We start from the raw sequence: 14,304 nt of genomic DNA, 5'->3' as shown, positions 1-14,304 counted from the left end.
GCAGTGCTAGGCACTCTGGTATAGGGTTACTTTGACTTGGGTCTGTGCACTGCAGTGTGGATGTCAGAGCTGTGGGTTTGAGCACAGCTCAGAAAATCCTTAACCTTCAGTTAAAATGCAATGTAGACACTGAAGCCCGTGTTCCCTGACTCAGGTCAGCTGACTCAAGTACCACTAACCCTAGCCTTGCATTGCTGTGTAGGCATACCTAAGGAGGACTCTGGTGATGAGATTCTTGTGGCTGAAGCAGCACCTGCTTCAGCACTGAGGCCCACATCTGATCTGCAGTCACCTTTGGATGTGGCAAGTGATGCTGCTCCACACTTGGGCTCTGCTGTTCCCCCCAGGAGAAAGAGAGGCCGTTCCCCCTCCTCTTGTACAATGAGAAAGAGGCCATAAAACAATCAGGACCATTCCATCATCTTTTAAGAGGACTAATGACCGGCACTGTACTCCCTCCAGCTTGCAGGAATGGAGCAGATCCATCTAACTGCTCCCTGGTACCGCACAAAGAGAGGAGACACCCTGTATTGTTGACTCCAGTTCTGGCCAGGGGGCATCTGCTGAGTCCCATACTGATGACACTGGCACCAGCACCAACTGTCTCCACAGTGGTGGCATACCAGGTGGCATCAGACCTTTGCCCCTCAGTCCTGAACTCCCCACTGTTTCAAGAGTTCGCTAGTGCCATGAGTCTGAGCGTTTGTTTCTCTATCAGGGTTGGCTCCTCCATTGTCACAAGAGAACCTCTTCAAGCTCCAGATTGGGGTTCTCCTCTCCCTCAGCATTGGAAAAGCGTCAGAGATTACCCTTGGATCACCATCAGTACCGAGATCAGCATCTGTTCCACAATCAGGATGGGGCTTTTGGCCTGGTGCCTACTGGCCACCAATACCTGGAGGTCTCCTTGGAATCCTTGGATTGCTCTTCAATCCCTGAGGTCCCACTCCTCGACTTGCTCCAGTGTGAGATCAGCAGTCTGGATGGTGACTCCTGCTCTCAAACCTTCTCAGCCACAAGCGACTGCAGAGTCCGTTCCCTCTGGATCTCTGGGGCTATTCTAACTGGAACCTGTGGTGCAAGAACACAGCAAACCACCTCTTCATCCTCTCTGGTTGACTCTACCATGCCGGAATCTTCCTCTCCCTCAGTGCCCGAGGACTTTAAAGTGTATCAGGACTTCTTGAGGCATATGGCCACTATTTTGGGTATCCAAGTGGAAAACCTGCAGGAGACTATGCATAAGTTGCTGGATATTCTCCGATCATCAGCTCACGGGAGAGTAGCCCTCCTGATAAATGATGCTTTCTTGTACCCTGCAAAGGCCCCTGGAATACTACAGCAGCTTCGTTGCCTCCCACAGTGAAGCATTTAGAGAAGTGGTACTTCATCCCTATTCAGGGTTTTGAGGGTTTTTATTCCCATCCAGCCCCTAATTTGTTAGTGATAACTGCAGCAAATGGTAGGGCATGGCAAGGGAGGTATAAGTCCACCCCTAAGGACAAAGAATCCAAGAAAATGAACTTAATGGGGAGGAAGATTTATACCTCCTCTTCCCTGCAAATGCACATTGTGAACTAGCAGGCATTGCTCTCTAAATATGACTTTGTCAATTGGGCGGCCATTTCTGAGTTTGCAGACAAGTTGCTAGAACCCTCCAAGGAAGAGTTGATGGCATTCATTGCGGAAGGCCATATGCTGGCCAAGATCTCATTGCAGTCACCTCTGGATGTGGCAGATGCTGTATCCAGAATTATGGTGTTGGCTGTGACCATGAGGAGGGCCTCATAATTGCAGAATTCAGGCCTTGCACCCAATGTGCAGCAGACCATTGATGACTTACCGTTTGAAGGCCAGGTTTTGTTGTCAAAGAAAGATATAAGCCTGCACTCTTTTAAAGACTCCCGAGTTACTTTACGTTCTTTGGGAGTATGTACTCTGGCCAAGAAGAGACACCACTATAGTGGTCAGCAGCAACAGCAACAAAACCACTCGCAGGATTTTTTCAGACAGTCCTCCTTTCCTGTAAGGCAGTGGGACTGCTCCCAGAAGAGCCACAGATCCCAGAGGAGAAGGTCCTCCGGTTCTGGGTTTAACTAGCTGGCTCATCCCCACTCAGCATCCAGCAAGTGCCCATTTTGACTAGTATGTCCAGGACAGTGATCCAATAGTAACCTCTCCTTCTCTGTCCTCCCATTTGGGAACAGGCTGATTTATATTAGGGATTCGATTACCATGGACAACTGGATCTAAAGCATTGTCAGATCGGGTTATGCCATATAGTTCCTCTCCATGCCTTCTCCCCACCCCCTAACCCATCCCTCTTCAGGGGTCCTCTCATGAGATACTGCTCCTCGAGCAGTTTCAGTCTCTGCTGGCTTTGAGGGCTGTAGAGGAGGTTCCCCAGCAGCGTCAAGGAAAGGGATTCTACTCCTGGTATTTGCTGGTTTCTAAGCCCATGGAAGGGATGAGACCTATCCTTGACCTCTGCGATCTCTACAAATACATCAGATATGTGAGGTTCTTTATGGTCACCCTCGCAAATATCCTCCCACCTTAAACCACGACTGTTTGCTGTCCTGGACCTTCAGGACACTTATTTCCATGTAGCAATCTCTGGGGTTTCTTCGGTTTGTTGTGGTGGACGATCACTGCCTGTACACCATGGTGCCTTTTGGCCTGTCTTCCACTCCCCCGGTCTTTACAGCGTACCTCAGGAAGAGGGGAATTCATATCTTCCTGTGTCTTGCTCAGTAGTAGAAAGCCGTCCTCCCGAGTGACCTACTCAGCCAAATGGAAGCAGTTCTCGATGTGGTCGTTGGTCTGGGGAGTTCAACTGAAACTAGCTGGTATCCAGGACATAATGGAGCAACTGTTACACCTTCTGTCTTTTGGTCGTGCGCTTAGTTCATTAGGAGTCCACCTAGTGGGGATTTTGGCATTTCATCTGCCTATCCATTGGAAGTCTTGTTACTCCTTTGTTTTAAGGTTTAGTTAGTAAGAGACAGGATTTTGTATTGTGTTTGTTAAGGAAATGAAAGGAACGTTGAAGGCCTGGGCTTTAATGTGAATTGTTTTGGTTATAAAATTTAGCAAAGTTTAATTTATAATGTTTTTTTGCTTAATATAAAATACTGCTGTTTGTATTTTTAAAGGTTTTCGTAAAAAATTGTTTGTGTAAATAAATTCATGCATTAAAAAAAAAGCTGTAAAGGCCATTGTTAACCACATGGTTAAAAAAGAAGGAGCGAAGACACTTATCAAAACTTATTAACGCCAAAAAACCATTAACGTGCATCCATAATTAAGAAAGGGCAAATTAACGACCCTAAGGTGGAGGCTGGCACCCCTAAAGACAATTAATTAAATCAAATCCAGAAGAGAATAACCCTCTCGAAGGTATTCTAAAATGTTAACGTAAAAAAATAACACCAATTAAGGAGTAACCAGACTAAAAACTAAAAAAGCCCAATTTATAATACATATAAAAAACATAATCCCATAGTCCCAAAAAATCATTCCTTTCTGCTATTCAAAAAAAATAGCTAGCAAAATAAAATAAAAGCATACATTAATTTTCATAGTACAATTATAAAATTCTGCTCCTACAGTCTTCTTACCTCGTGACAGTGAGGTTTTTGAAAGGAGTCACTCTTTACCTAACGGTTAAAGAGCCCATTTCTTTGTGGGACTTTAATACTGATTTAGCAGCTCTTATGGGACCTCCATTCAAATCTCTGGCAACTCCGTCCTTCTCCCTTCTCTGTCAGAAAACTGCCTTCCTTGTGGCGATAACGTCTGCAAGGAAGGTGGGTGAGTTACAGGCTTGGATGGCGGAGCCCCCTTATGTGCAGTTCTCTAAAGACAAAGTTACCCTAAGTTTTTATCCAGAATAGCTTCCCAGTTTCACTTCAGCCAAGCTATATATTTACCAGTGTTCTTCCCTAAGCCGCATTCAATCCTCAAATGTTGAATGTCAGGCGATGTTTAGCTTTTTATCTGGATAGGACCAAACCTTTCCTCTCCACCTCTCATTTATTTGTTTCATATGCAGACTGAATGAGGGGTCAAGGGCTCTCTTCACAGATGATCTCCAGGTGGATAACTTCCTGGATCATGACCGCATATGAAGTAGCCCAGGCTATGCTGCTTCAAAGAGTGTGAGCCCATTCCACAAGAGCTCAGGCAACATCGACGACATTTTTAAGTGACCTTCCTGATTTGGACATTTGCAGGGCTGCCCTTTGGTCCTGGGTGCATATTTTTACAAACCACTATGCCACCACTGCTGCATCCAGATCAGATGCAAACTTTGGGAAGGCAATCCTGCAGTCCTTGTTTAAATATACTCGGAGCCCCATCGCCTATAAGTACAGCTTGCAAGTCACACACATGGAATACATGGCTGCATCTACTCGAAGAAGGAACAGACAGTTACCTATCTGTAACACTTGTTCTTTGAGATGTGGTACAGACGTGTATTCCACGACACACCCTCTGGCCCTTCTGCATTGAAGTATGTGATTCTGTCGTTCACAGCAAAGGAAGTGAGGGGGTCAGTGTGGCATTGCCCAGGAGAGAGGCCAGGGCCACAGGGTATGATGACTACCCTTACGGGTACTGCATGGCAAAGTTCTCCAGTTCCATTGTGAGGGGCACACACACACCTAAAACAATGAGGAGTCCTTGTGGCACCTTAGAGACTAACACATTTATTTGGGCATAAGCTTTCGTGGGCTAGAACCCACTTCATCAGATGCATGGAGTGGAAAATACACACCTAAGTAGAACACATGTCTGCATCACATCTCAAAGAAAATTAGTTACAGGCAGGTAACTGCTTTTTTGTCCGATTTACCAGCAGTCTGATGATCTGTTTCTTAGAGAACTCTACCCTTCCTATGGGCCAAATGCTGCTCTTTGCAGGAGAGAGACACATGGTGAAATGTTAATGGATCTCTGCTCACCATAAGGGCAGTCGCATTCACAGCCCTTTTCCTTTCCCCCATTCTATGCTGGCAAATATGGCTCTGAGCATTTTTCTCTTTTACCTTTCTGTTATGCACTTTTATGACTTTGTTCCTCCAGAGTGCTTTGTTCTGCCTTTTCTACAGGACAGGTTTCCTAAACGTTTCTTTACCTAAAAGAGCTTTGACAGTCTCACTAAATACAAATGGAGGAGCCTGGATAATAGGAAAAAACAGGCCAAATGTCACATAAGCATTTATTGTATGTAGCAGTACGGTGTATGAGTCACTGTCAGGGGCCCTGAGGTTTCACTTGAACATACATTATCCAAGTCACATTAATTAAAATGGTCAGGATTACTGCAGGTAAATATTTTGTCCTGTCTCAATAACACACAGTGGGGTTTCCAAAAGTGCTCCACATTCGCCTAACTCTGATCCCATTGAAGTCAGCCAGCAAAATTCCACCTGTGGCACAGGAAACAGGCAGCATTTCCGAGAGACTAATACAACCATGTCTTCAAATATAGTGATGAGTGCTACAGGAATGCCTCTGTGTGTGTGTATACACACACACACACACACACACACACACACACACATAAATATACACACTTAAATTTAGTTATAAAATTTAGTGAGTTCAGTGTTGTTGCCTGATTTTAGGAGGTTAATATTACTAATTTGGATATTATGGATTATAGGCTCGCCAATTAATCTGATCAGAAGATAATAAGGTTCTTGTCCCAGAATCAGGCTACACAAAGTTTGCAAAGGATCCTCAGAGGTATGACAGGATGCTCACACTGAGACAAATATAGTCTTAAAGACTTTTATTGAGATAAATGGAATAGTACTCAAATAGTAATCAAATGGTAAAATAATCAGAGTTACAAATGCAGTGATATTGTTCTAGAGGTACATGTGATATTATATACTATAAAGCTTTTGATTAATATACTCACCCCCTTCTTTGATAACCTGGTGGTCAGAGATAAAGGACCAGCCTCACCTCTGGCATGCCAAGAGAGTTCAGGTCCAGGTTCCTCAGGTCTTGAGTGGGAGGTGCAGAGCTTAGGAGAAGCTTAAGAGCTATCAAAGCTGACATACAGTTTTACTTAACTAACTGATTTAAAACTTACAAGTAGGAACTAACAGACCAATAGACTAATAAACAAAGAAGCCTTGAAACTTAGAAGCTTAGAAACTTAGAAGCTTTGGAACTCAGAAGCTTCCTTGACATGGTGGGTCACTGCTCTTGTAGAGCTTGAGCACTCGGGTCCTCCTTTTATGTCCAAACTCGGTTTCCTTGGGTGCACTTACTCCATAGGCTGGTACGTTTGTAGGTACTGATGACATATTCATACATATTAATGACATGAGCTCATTCTCACATCTGTTATTTTTGTTGGTTCTCTCCTTGTGGTGTACCTCTTAAGTTTTAAAGGGTATGAACTTAGAAAGCCCCCTATGCCAAGCTGCTTCAATGCATCCTTTATCTATCTATGTTAAAGGTCAAAGCCATATATGGACCTTATGCTTTAGCTCATCACCACCGATCTAGGTGAAAGGTCCCGAACATATGTATGCTAACTTTGCTATCTGGGTGAAAGGTTTCAGACATATGTATGCTAACTTTGCCTTAGCTCAACATACAGGATGTGACCTGTGGGTCCCTTGCGTTACAGCCAAAATACTTTAATATAAATCAATAAACCTATTATAATAAAACAAATAATCAAACCCATCAGAAACTAAGAAATCCATAAGAAAAGATATATAGGCAAGCAAGCTGGCTAGCCCTAGAGGCTACAATGTATAATGATGGTTTCTCTTGCTTAGCCACCTCACCAATTATGCCAGCACTATGGTAGTGGGAAAGGCTAATGTAGATAAGAACCCCCTCCCTTGTCGAGAGCGGTGGGGGGAAAGGGAGAGTTTGGATGGGGCAGGATGAATACTCTATGGGAGTGACATACCTGCGGGATGTGGGTAAGAAAACATTGTTAACCCTTTCTATGACCAGGAGAGCCTCACACAAAACAAGGTGGGGTGGGGTATACATGCTAGTTTTTGGTGAGTATGTTCAATATGGTGGGGATCAGAAAGCTAACCACCAGTTAGTGGTGGGGGTCAGAAAGCTAACCACCAGTTATGACACCTCAGCGGCAGAGGGCAGGGAATGGCCCTTTACAGCATGCTGTGTGTGAGTAACAGTATGTTTGCCAAGAGTACAGTGGATAGAGTTCATGATTGAGACTCAAACCATCTGGCTTTCACTTCATATGAGTCAGAAGCTTTGAAAACACGATGCAGCTTTGGACAGATTTTCCAGAAGATTTTGGTTTATACAAAGGAAGCTATACGTGATAATGTGTCTGCTCTGCACTGAGGATAAAGTGTTCTTATTATATCCTATAATCTTACGGGACTTTCTATTCTTGATGGTTTTCATAATCCCTGGACTAAAGGATATTGCAATGGAAAGGATTCATCCAACAAAGAAGTCAAAATTCTTAAGCACTAACAGTCATACAGGCCTTTTCTGTATTTCTGCAGACATTACACACACATTACGCAGACCATGCAATCCAATTTATACGATAGAAAAGTGACAATGCACATGGAAGTCTCCTCATTTTTATAGTTATTTGGACTGGAGTTACAGATGCCACCAAACACATGGCTTGTTTGAGTCAATGCGACTCCATGCAGACTCTGGAGTCTGCCTGCCTGCATGGAACTCCTTGAAGTGTAGGGGACGATCTGAGTAACATACACTAAATTACATTACATTAAATGACCATTATTAAGGTTGCCAATCAAGCATTCAAAAATTAGAAAATGTCAAAATAAAGGTTGCCTGTGGAACATTTAACGTGGCCCCCTTGTGTGCATATGCATCAGGATGCAGTCTTTAATTACCTGATTACATACTATTTTTTCCACCAGACACCTGCCTCTTTTAGTGACTAGACAGGTGCTCACTTACTGAGCAGCTATTCGATATTTTGTTTTCTCCTCATTGTTCAATGTGTGGCCCCAGGCCTTATTTAGTGCATGCTATTCAAACCCCATTCTGAAGACAGGATTATTAATTTCCTCATGAGCTTTTTCTGTTACATCAGTATAGTATCTGAGCGCTTCAGAAACGTTCATGAATTTATTTTCACAACTCCCCTGTGGGGGAAGGCATTATCATTATCCCCAATTTATGGCTGGTGAACGGAGGCACGGCAAGATTTAATGTCATAAGTGTTCATTAATTTCGGGTGCCTATAGCCTGATTTTTCAGAGAATGTAGCATTTTATAGCACTTTATATGTTCAGAGCACAACCCAATATCCCACTGGCTTGAGTAGCAGACGTGACTGCTCAGCACTTCTGTGAATCAAATTGTAGGTGTCTCAAGTTGGGCACCCAGAAAATGAGGAACAAACAGTTAATGGCCACTCCTCAAAAGTTTGGGTTAAATATCTTGCCCAGTATCACACAGGGACTGTATGGCAGAGGCAGGGACAGAAGCCAGTTCTCCAAGGTCACACTCAACTGCCTAAACCACAAGACCATCCTTTCTCTTCCTGTAGTCCCCTGCCTCATTAATTACACACCTTCTAACTTCTGCAACAAATGGGGATGGGGTCATACAAACAACAGCCTTCTTCACTACATAACCTTCAGTCCCAGAGCACCATCCATCCTGTGGCAGGGGTTCTGTGGGAAAAATAGCATGTGGTAATGTAGCTTAAGATGCTCCATTTCCTAACTCTTGAGTGCTTGACTTTGCTTGACAATAATGTTCTTTTAGTGTAGTTTTCTTGTATGTAATTTCCTGTGTTTTTAAAGAAGCAAACTGAAAAACAGAAAATTCAGAGTGTGGAACCATATTGATGCCCAGATGGCTCATCAACAGGGTTAGAACTGTTAGATCCATAGCACAGATTTCTGCCACTTTTGCTAAAGGAGTGACCGATAGCAGTATTATTATTTGTTAGTGTATTATCGTAGCCCCAAGGTGCCTCGCTCCTGGACCAGGACCCCATTGTGCCAGTCACTGTACAAACAAACCAAAAAAATGGTCCCTGTCTCAAGGAGCTTGGTCTCTCATATCCCAGGAGATTGCCCCAACCATCAAGCTATAGTTAGTCTCTTGTTTTCTTGCCAAGTGAATATTGAATTAAGTATACAAAGTGGAACAGCAGGCGAGAGAGAGAGAGATTGCTTCCATATTATCTGGTGCTGATGGCACTTTACATATGTGCGAAAAATGGGAACAGTCATGTCTTAAGGAGATGGGGGGACCGATGTCTGGGGAAAGATTAAAAGAAATGCATACAGCTTTGCCAAATTGTGACAACCTGTGAGGGGGGGAAATAACTTTCTAGAAGTGTTTGAAGCATGTAAACAACCAGCATGAAGAGGGTTTTCTTGTGGTAGTATAAGGGGGTAAAAGGATGAAAACCAGAAAATATATAGCTTGATATAAGTAGAACTTTCTAATGGTGAGATCTATAAGGTCGTGGAACAGTCTCCTAAGGAAAGCGGCAGAAATTCCACAGTGTTGCCAACCTTGAGATCAAAAATCATGAGTTGGACCCTCTCAAGAGATGAAAAATCATGAGTCAGATTACCAAAAAATCAAGAGATCGGCCCCACAAATCATGAGATTTTAAAATAATCATCAAACGGTGGTTTTTTCATGTCTTTTGATTTGTTAACCCCCCTGCCAATGTGTGAGAGTTAATTTCAGATTGTATTAATGCACCCTAAAACACACACCTCAGATTGAGACTCCCCTTACCCTATACTCACCCCCAATATCCTTGTTTCTTGTTTTCTCTAACACTTAAAATAGTCTCTCTTCCCTTGCACCAAATGACCTTCCATTACTCCTTAAAATACTTTCTCAACACACATTATTTCTGCAAACCCTTCCTTTGATTGCCTTAAGCTCATACTGACACCCAGATTTTAATAAGCTTTCTGGGGCATAAAGGCCTGGTTATGTTTGTATTTTATGGATTTCACAGATTTTAAAGCAAGAACAGGGCATCGTGATAATCTAGTCTGACCTCCTGTGGAACACAGGCCATAGGGCTTCCCTGAATTAATTTTTGCTTCAAGTCCAGTAGCTGTAATTGAACTAGAGCATATCTTTTAGAAAAATAGCCAGTGTTGATTTAAAATTTTTCAGTGATGTAGAGTCCACCACAGCCCTTAGCGAGTTGTTCTAATGATTAATTACTTTCACTGTTAAAAACTTAGTTCTAGTGTAAATTTGTCTAGCTTACACTTCCAGCCATTGGATCTTGTTGTACCTTTGTCTGCTAAACTGAATTATCACAACTCTGATCCCCATGCAGGTACTTACAGATTTTGGTATGACACCAGACCCATGGCTGGTGCTTGATAAATACACAATTCATGCTACTGCCACCTTCTCTTCCTCATTTTCCCACAAACCTCATCTACTGTCTTGTTAGTGTGATGAGAAACCTGCCCAGATTCTGCATAGATTCATTATGGAATCATATTATCCTAATTTATTTCCTCCTTCTCCCCATAATCTACCGCTATTGTCATGAAATCCAACTCAGGATTAATTCACACCGCTTAGGACTCAGCAAGGAAAGTGAACTCTCATCTCCATCTAACTCTTGGCCCTTGGGAATGATTAGAATGGAAATTCTTCTGAAGATATTAATCCATTTTGAGTAAACTGCCCCTTCTGCTAGAATGTGTCGGCCTTAGATTTACCAAACAGTTGAGGCTGAGACTGTATTGCGCTGTTAAACAATGTTAATGAAATGTCTTAAAAACCGAATCGCTTAAACCCTAGAAACTCAGAAAACTTGCAGCTAGTTCAGACTCCAGCAGTTACTGATGGGCTGATGGGTTTCTGAATGTAGACCCCCCGACCTACATTCAAGGGGAAAGAGAGAAAGGGGTTGAAAACACCTATGTCTCCAAAGCTAATAGACACAAGAGAACAAACAGATTGGGGGGGGGGGGGGAGGGAGGGAGGGAGAGCAGAGGCAGAGTCACAATGCAGGTGAGAAAAGGTATAACAGTAGAAAACACGTGACAGAAGCAGCACCTTCCTTCCTCTGATGTACCTGATGAGCTGGATTTCACCTTTCAGTGTGTAGATTTTCAGTGGGGAAGTCTTTGGCCTGCATTGGAAGTGTAAATGGAATAAACTGATCAGGTTAACTTTGGGCAGATTAAGAGGTGGGTGTTGAAACCTTGATTGCAAATTTCTTGAGGGCCTGATTTACAGAGATGCTCCTTTTGACTTCAGATAGAGTTGTGGGTGCATTGCTAAAAATATTTGAAAATGATTTTCAAGTAGTTAGGTGTGTTTAAGCAAACAGATCACAAAATTCTCCTAATATTGTTGCAAAGGGCAACACAGTCTTAAGCTGAACTCTTGCTCAACAGAGTTTCAAGTCTTGGAATGACTAGTAGAAATGGCAAAAACCAAGTAGGTAATCTTGTCTGTCTTCCTGCCTGCTACAGCAGGATGTTTCCTACACTATTTTCCAGTGTTTTGTCTAGTCTAATTTTAAATTATTCAAACCATGGGCTTCTCAGAAGTAGCCTGTTCCGTGCTCTCTCTCCCCCGACCCCCTTGTAACTAGCACAACAGTAAATCTAGTGGAGAGCCATACAGATCCTCAGTCCACAGAACAAGCCCGCACTGATGCCAGTGGGCGATGTGTGTGCTGATCAGGGGTAGGTTATAGCCCATGGAATATAAATTCTTCAAGAAGCAAGAGTTCCATTTGTCCCCATGCTCCAGATTGTGGGCCTTCCGTTTTTAAAACAAAACAAACGAACAGTGTATACATTAGTCTTTCTCTCATGAATCCAAAAGGCATTAATGACCATGGGGAAAAACCTGGGCCCCATCAGGAGTCCTGCTATTGACTTCAGTTGAATTAGGATTTCACCCCTGGCATCTAGGCATCGTTAACGGGGCTACCAGCAAATGCCATGCATCAACATTTGATTTGCTAGTATTCTGCCATTCTCTAACAACTGCAGGTCTGTACATCTGCATTTATGATAGTAGATTCCTTCCCTTTAAAGGTCTGATCTGAAAGCCCATTGAAGTCAGTGGGGGTCTTGCCATTGCCTTAACTAGTCTTTAAATCAAATGCCGTAAGAGCTTGGTTTGGCACTTCAACACCAGATGCATTCTTAGTATTGTACCACCTGAAACAGTCATACCTTAAGTACACCTCTACCCCGATATAACGCGACCTGATATAACACGAATTCGGATATAACGCAGTAAAGCAGTGCTCGGGGGTGAGGGGGGGGCTGTGTGCTCCGGCGGATCAAAGCAAGTTCGATATAACGCGGTTTCACCTATAATGCGGTAAGATTTTTTGGCTCCCAAGGACAGCGTTATATCGAGGTAGAGGTGTATCAGCTGATCCTTTCACACTGTCTTGCAGCATAAACTGCTGGGTCCAGAACTGAAAATGTATATTTTATTTTACTCCTGGGGGAATTCTGTGCCACTTTACATGTGCGGGATTCATGTGTCCTACAGAATTTTTCTTTTCCCCACAGAAAATACATTGTCTAAGAAGTGCAGTAGTTCTGCCTTTTGCCCACCAGGGGTCGCTATGGCACCAGAACAGCCAGCAGCATGAACTCAGCTGGCTGTTGCTGTCTCTGGTGGGCAAAAGGCAGAACTGCAGCACTTCTGGGGCAGAACGTATTTTCTGTGGGTAGCGGGGGGGGGGGGGGGGAGAATTCTGTGTGCACACAGTGGTGCAGAATTCCCCCAGGAGTAGAAGCTCATCACAGCACCCTGCCTGCGGAGCCAGGTTAGGACAGATAGAGTGGGGCACACGGTGCTGCTGGGGGGGGAGGGTCACAGACAGGGGTTCAGAATGGCTAGTGGGGAGGACAGACTGGGACACAGGCTCAGGAGCTAGTGGGATGACAGTGTTGAGCCAGGGACGGCATGGGAGTGGGGTTGCGAGGCCACATGGGAATGGGGGAGGAGGCTGCAGAGGCCAATGGGGATGAGTGGTGGGGGGACAGGGGAAGATGTGCCTGACTGAATGGGAGAGGCTTGGGGTCTGCAGGGTCTCCATGGGGGAGGCTCCCAAACTCTCTAACAATCCCACCACTCCCCACGAAAAACCTGTTCCATATTTCTCCCACCCACTCCCAACAACCCCCTCCAGGTTCACTCCAGGCTCCTTCTCTCTCCCTCAGCTCCTCTGTTACCTCTGACTCATCCAAGCCTTTACACTGCTGCTGACAGGTGCAGGAAATACAGTTCTGTATTGTAAATTAAATGAAGTACTCAGTTATGTATTAATATGCCTAGTAAGGAAACTATTTGTCAAAAAAATTACCAGAATCCTTTTTTTTGGTCTGTATTGTTACAGACATACTTGCTGACAAGTATTTTGAAATAAATTACCAAAATAATTGAAACTGACATGATTGTATTGTGTTATTTTGACAAAATATGCAGAATTTTGCAGAATTTTAAAATATGTGCAGAATTTTAATTTTTTGGCACAGAATTCCCCCAGGAGTATTTATTTATATAAAGCTACTTCATTTATAACAAAGATGGGTTATTCCTCATATAATGCCGCTCTTCTCACTGACTATTATGGGCTAAATTCACTGTTGGTTTAAATACACATAGCTCCATTGAATTTCACCCATTTACACCAGTAGTGAATTTTGCCGTATGTCTTTAACAACAGTATGGACATACATATTGGTATGGCACCTTCCATCTGAGGAACTCAAAGCACTTTACAAACTATTGACTCTCAAAATAGTCCAGTTAATATGTTGGCTTATGCAGTAAAAGATGTGTCTGCAAAGCCCATTTTGAATTGGACAGTGTGTCTAAAGCACATTGTGTGGGGAAAAGGAGGGGTGCAAAAATTGTTGCAAAGTTATTGCACCATTTAGTGGTGCAGTCAATGTGAGACTGGATTTGCTGCCTCAGTGGCCCCCATGTCACCAATACGTGCCAGAGCTTAGAGAGAAACCACTGGTATCTCCAGGACAGCTTGACATGGGCAGAACTTTGGTAGGCAGCTCCCAAGTGAGAAGCATTTTAAAAATCTTGTCAGTTTCAAGCTGCTACAGAGGTAGCATTTGCAGTATGTGCTTGAGATGTTCGGAGGAATAGAAAAGGTGACGATAAAAGACAGGAAACACAGAGGAAGGGACAGAGGAGGGAGCTACATAGAAGTGGGCGTGTATCATCGCCTTGTAGCCTAAGAACAGGGCTGGCATGTGTGTGAATCATAATGGATTTGTCAAGCTATATGGTGATTTGCAGCCA

The 14,304-nt window shown here is 43.5% G+C and overlaps 1 protein-coding gene across 2 annotated transcripts in view; it reads left to right on the top strand.

The window, feature by feature from the left end:
* The window catches only part of DPP6 (dipeptidyl peptidase like 6), a 607,069-nt gene that overhangs the window by 17,417 nt on the left and 575,348 nt on the right, over positions 1-14,304 (top strand). Inside the window, exon 2 of one of the 2 annotated variants that reach the window (XM_065398031.1) lies at positions 5,264-5,273. The exons of the other annotated variant lie outside the window; for it this stretch is intronic. Coding sequence (XP_065254103.1) covers positions 5,264-5,273 — 10 coding nt within the window. The remainder of the gene's footprint in view (positions 1-5,263; positions 5,274-14,304) is intronic. 2 annotated transcript variants of the gene reach the window in all.

Source organism: Emys orbicularis, chromosome 2 (genome assembly GCF_028017835.1).
Source record: "Emys orbicularis isolate rEmyOrb1 chromosome 2, rEmyOrb1.hap1, whole genome shotgun sequence".
Lineage (NCBI taxonomy): Eukaryota > Metazoa > Chordata > Testudines > Emydidae > Emys > Emys orbicularis.
The sequence above is the reverse complement of the archived record's forward strand: the minus strand, read 5'-3'. Positions and strand labels throughout refer to the sequence as shown.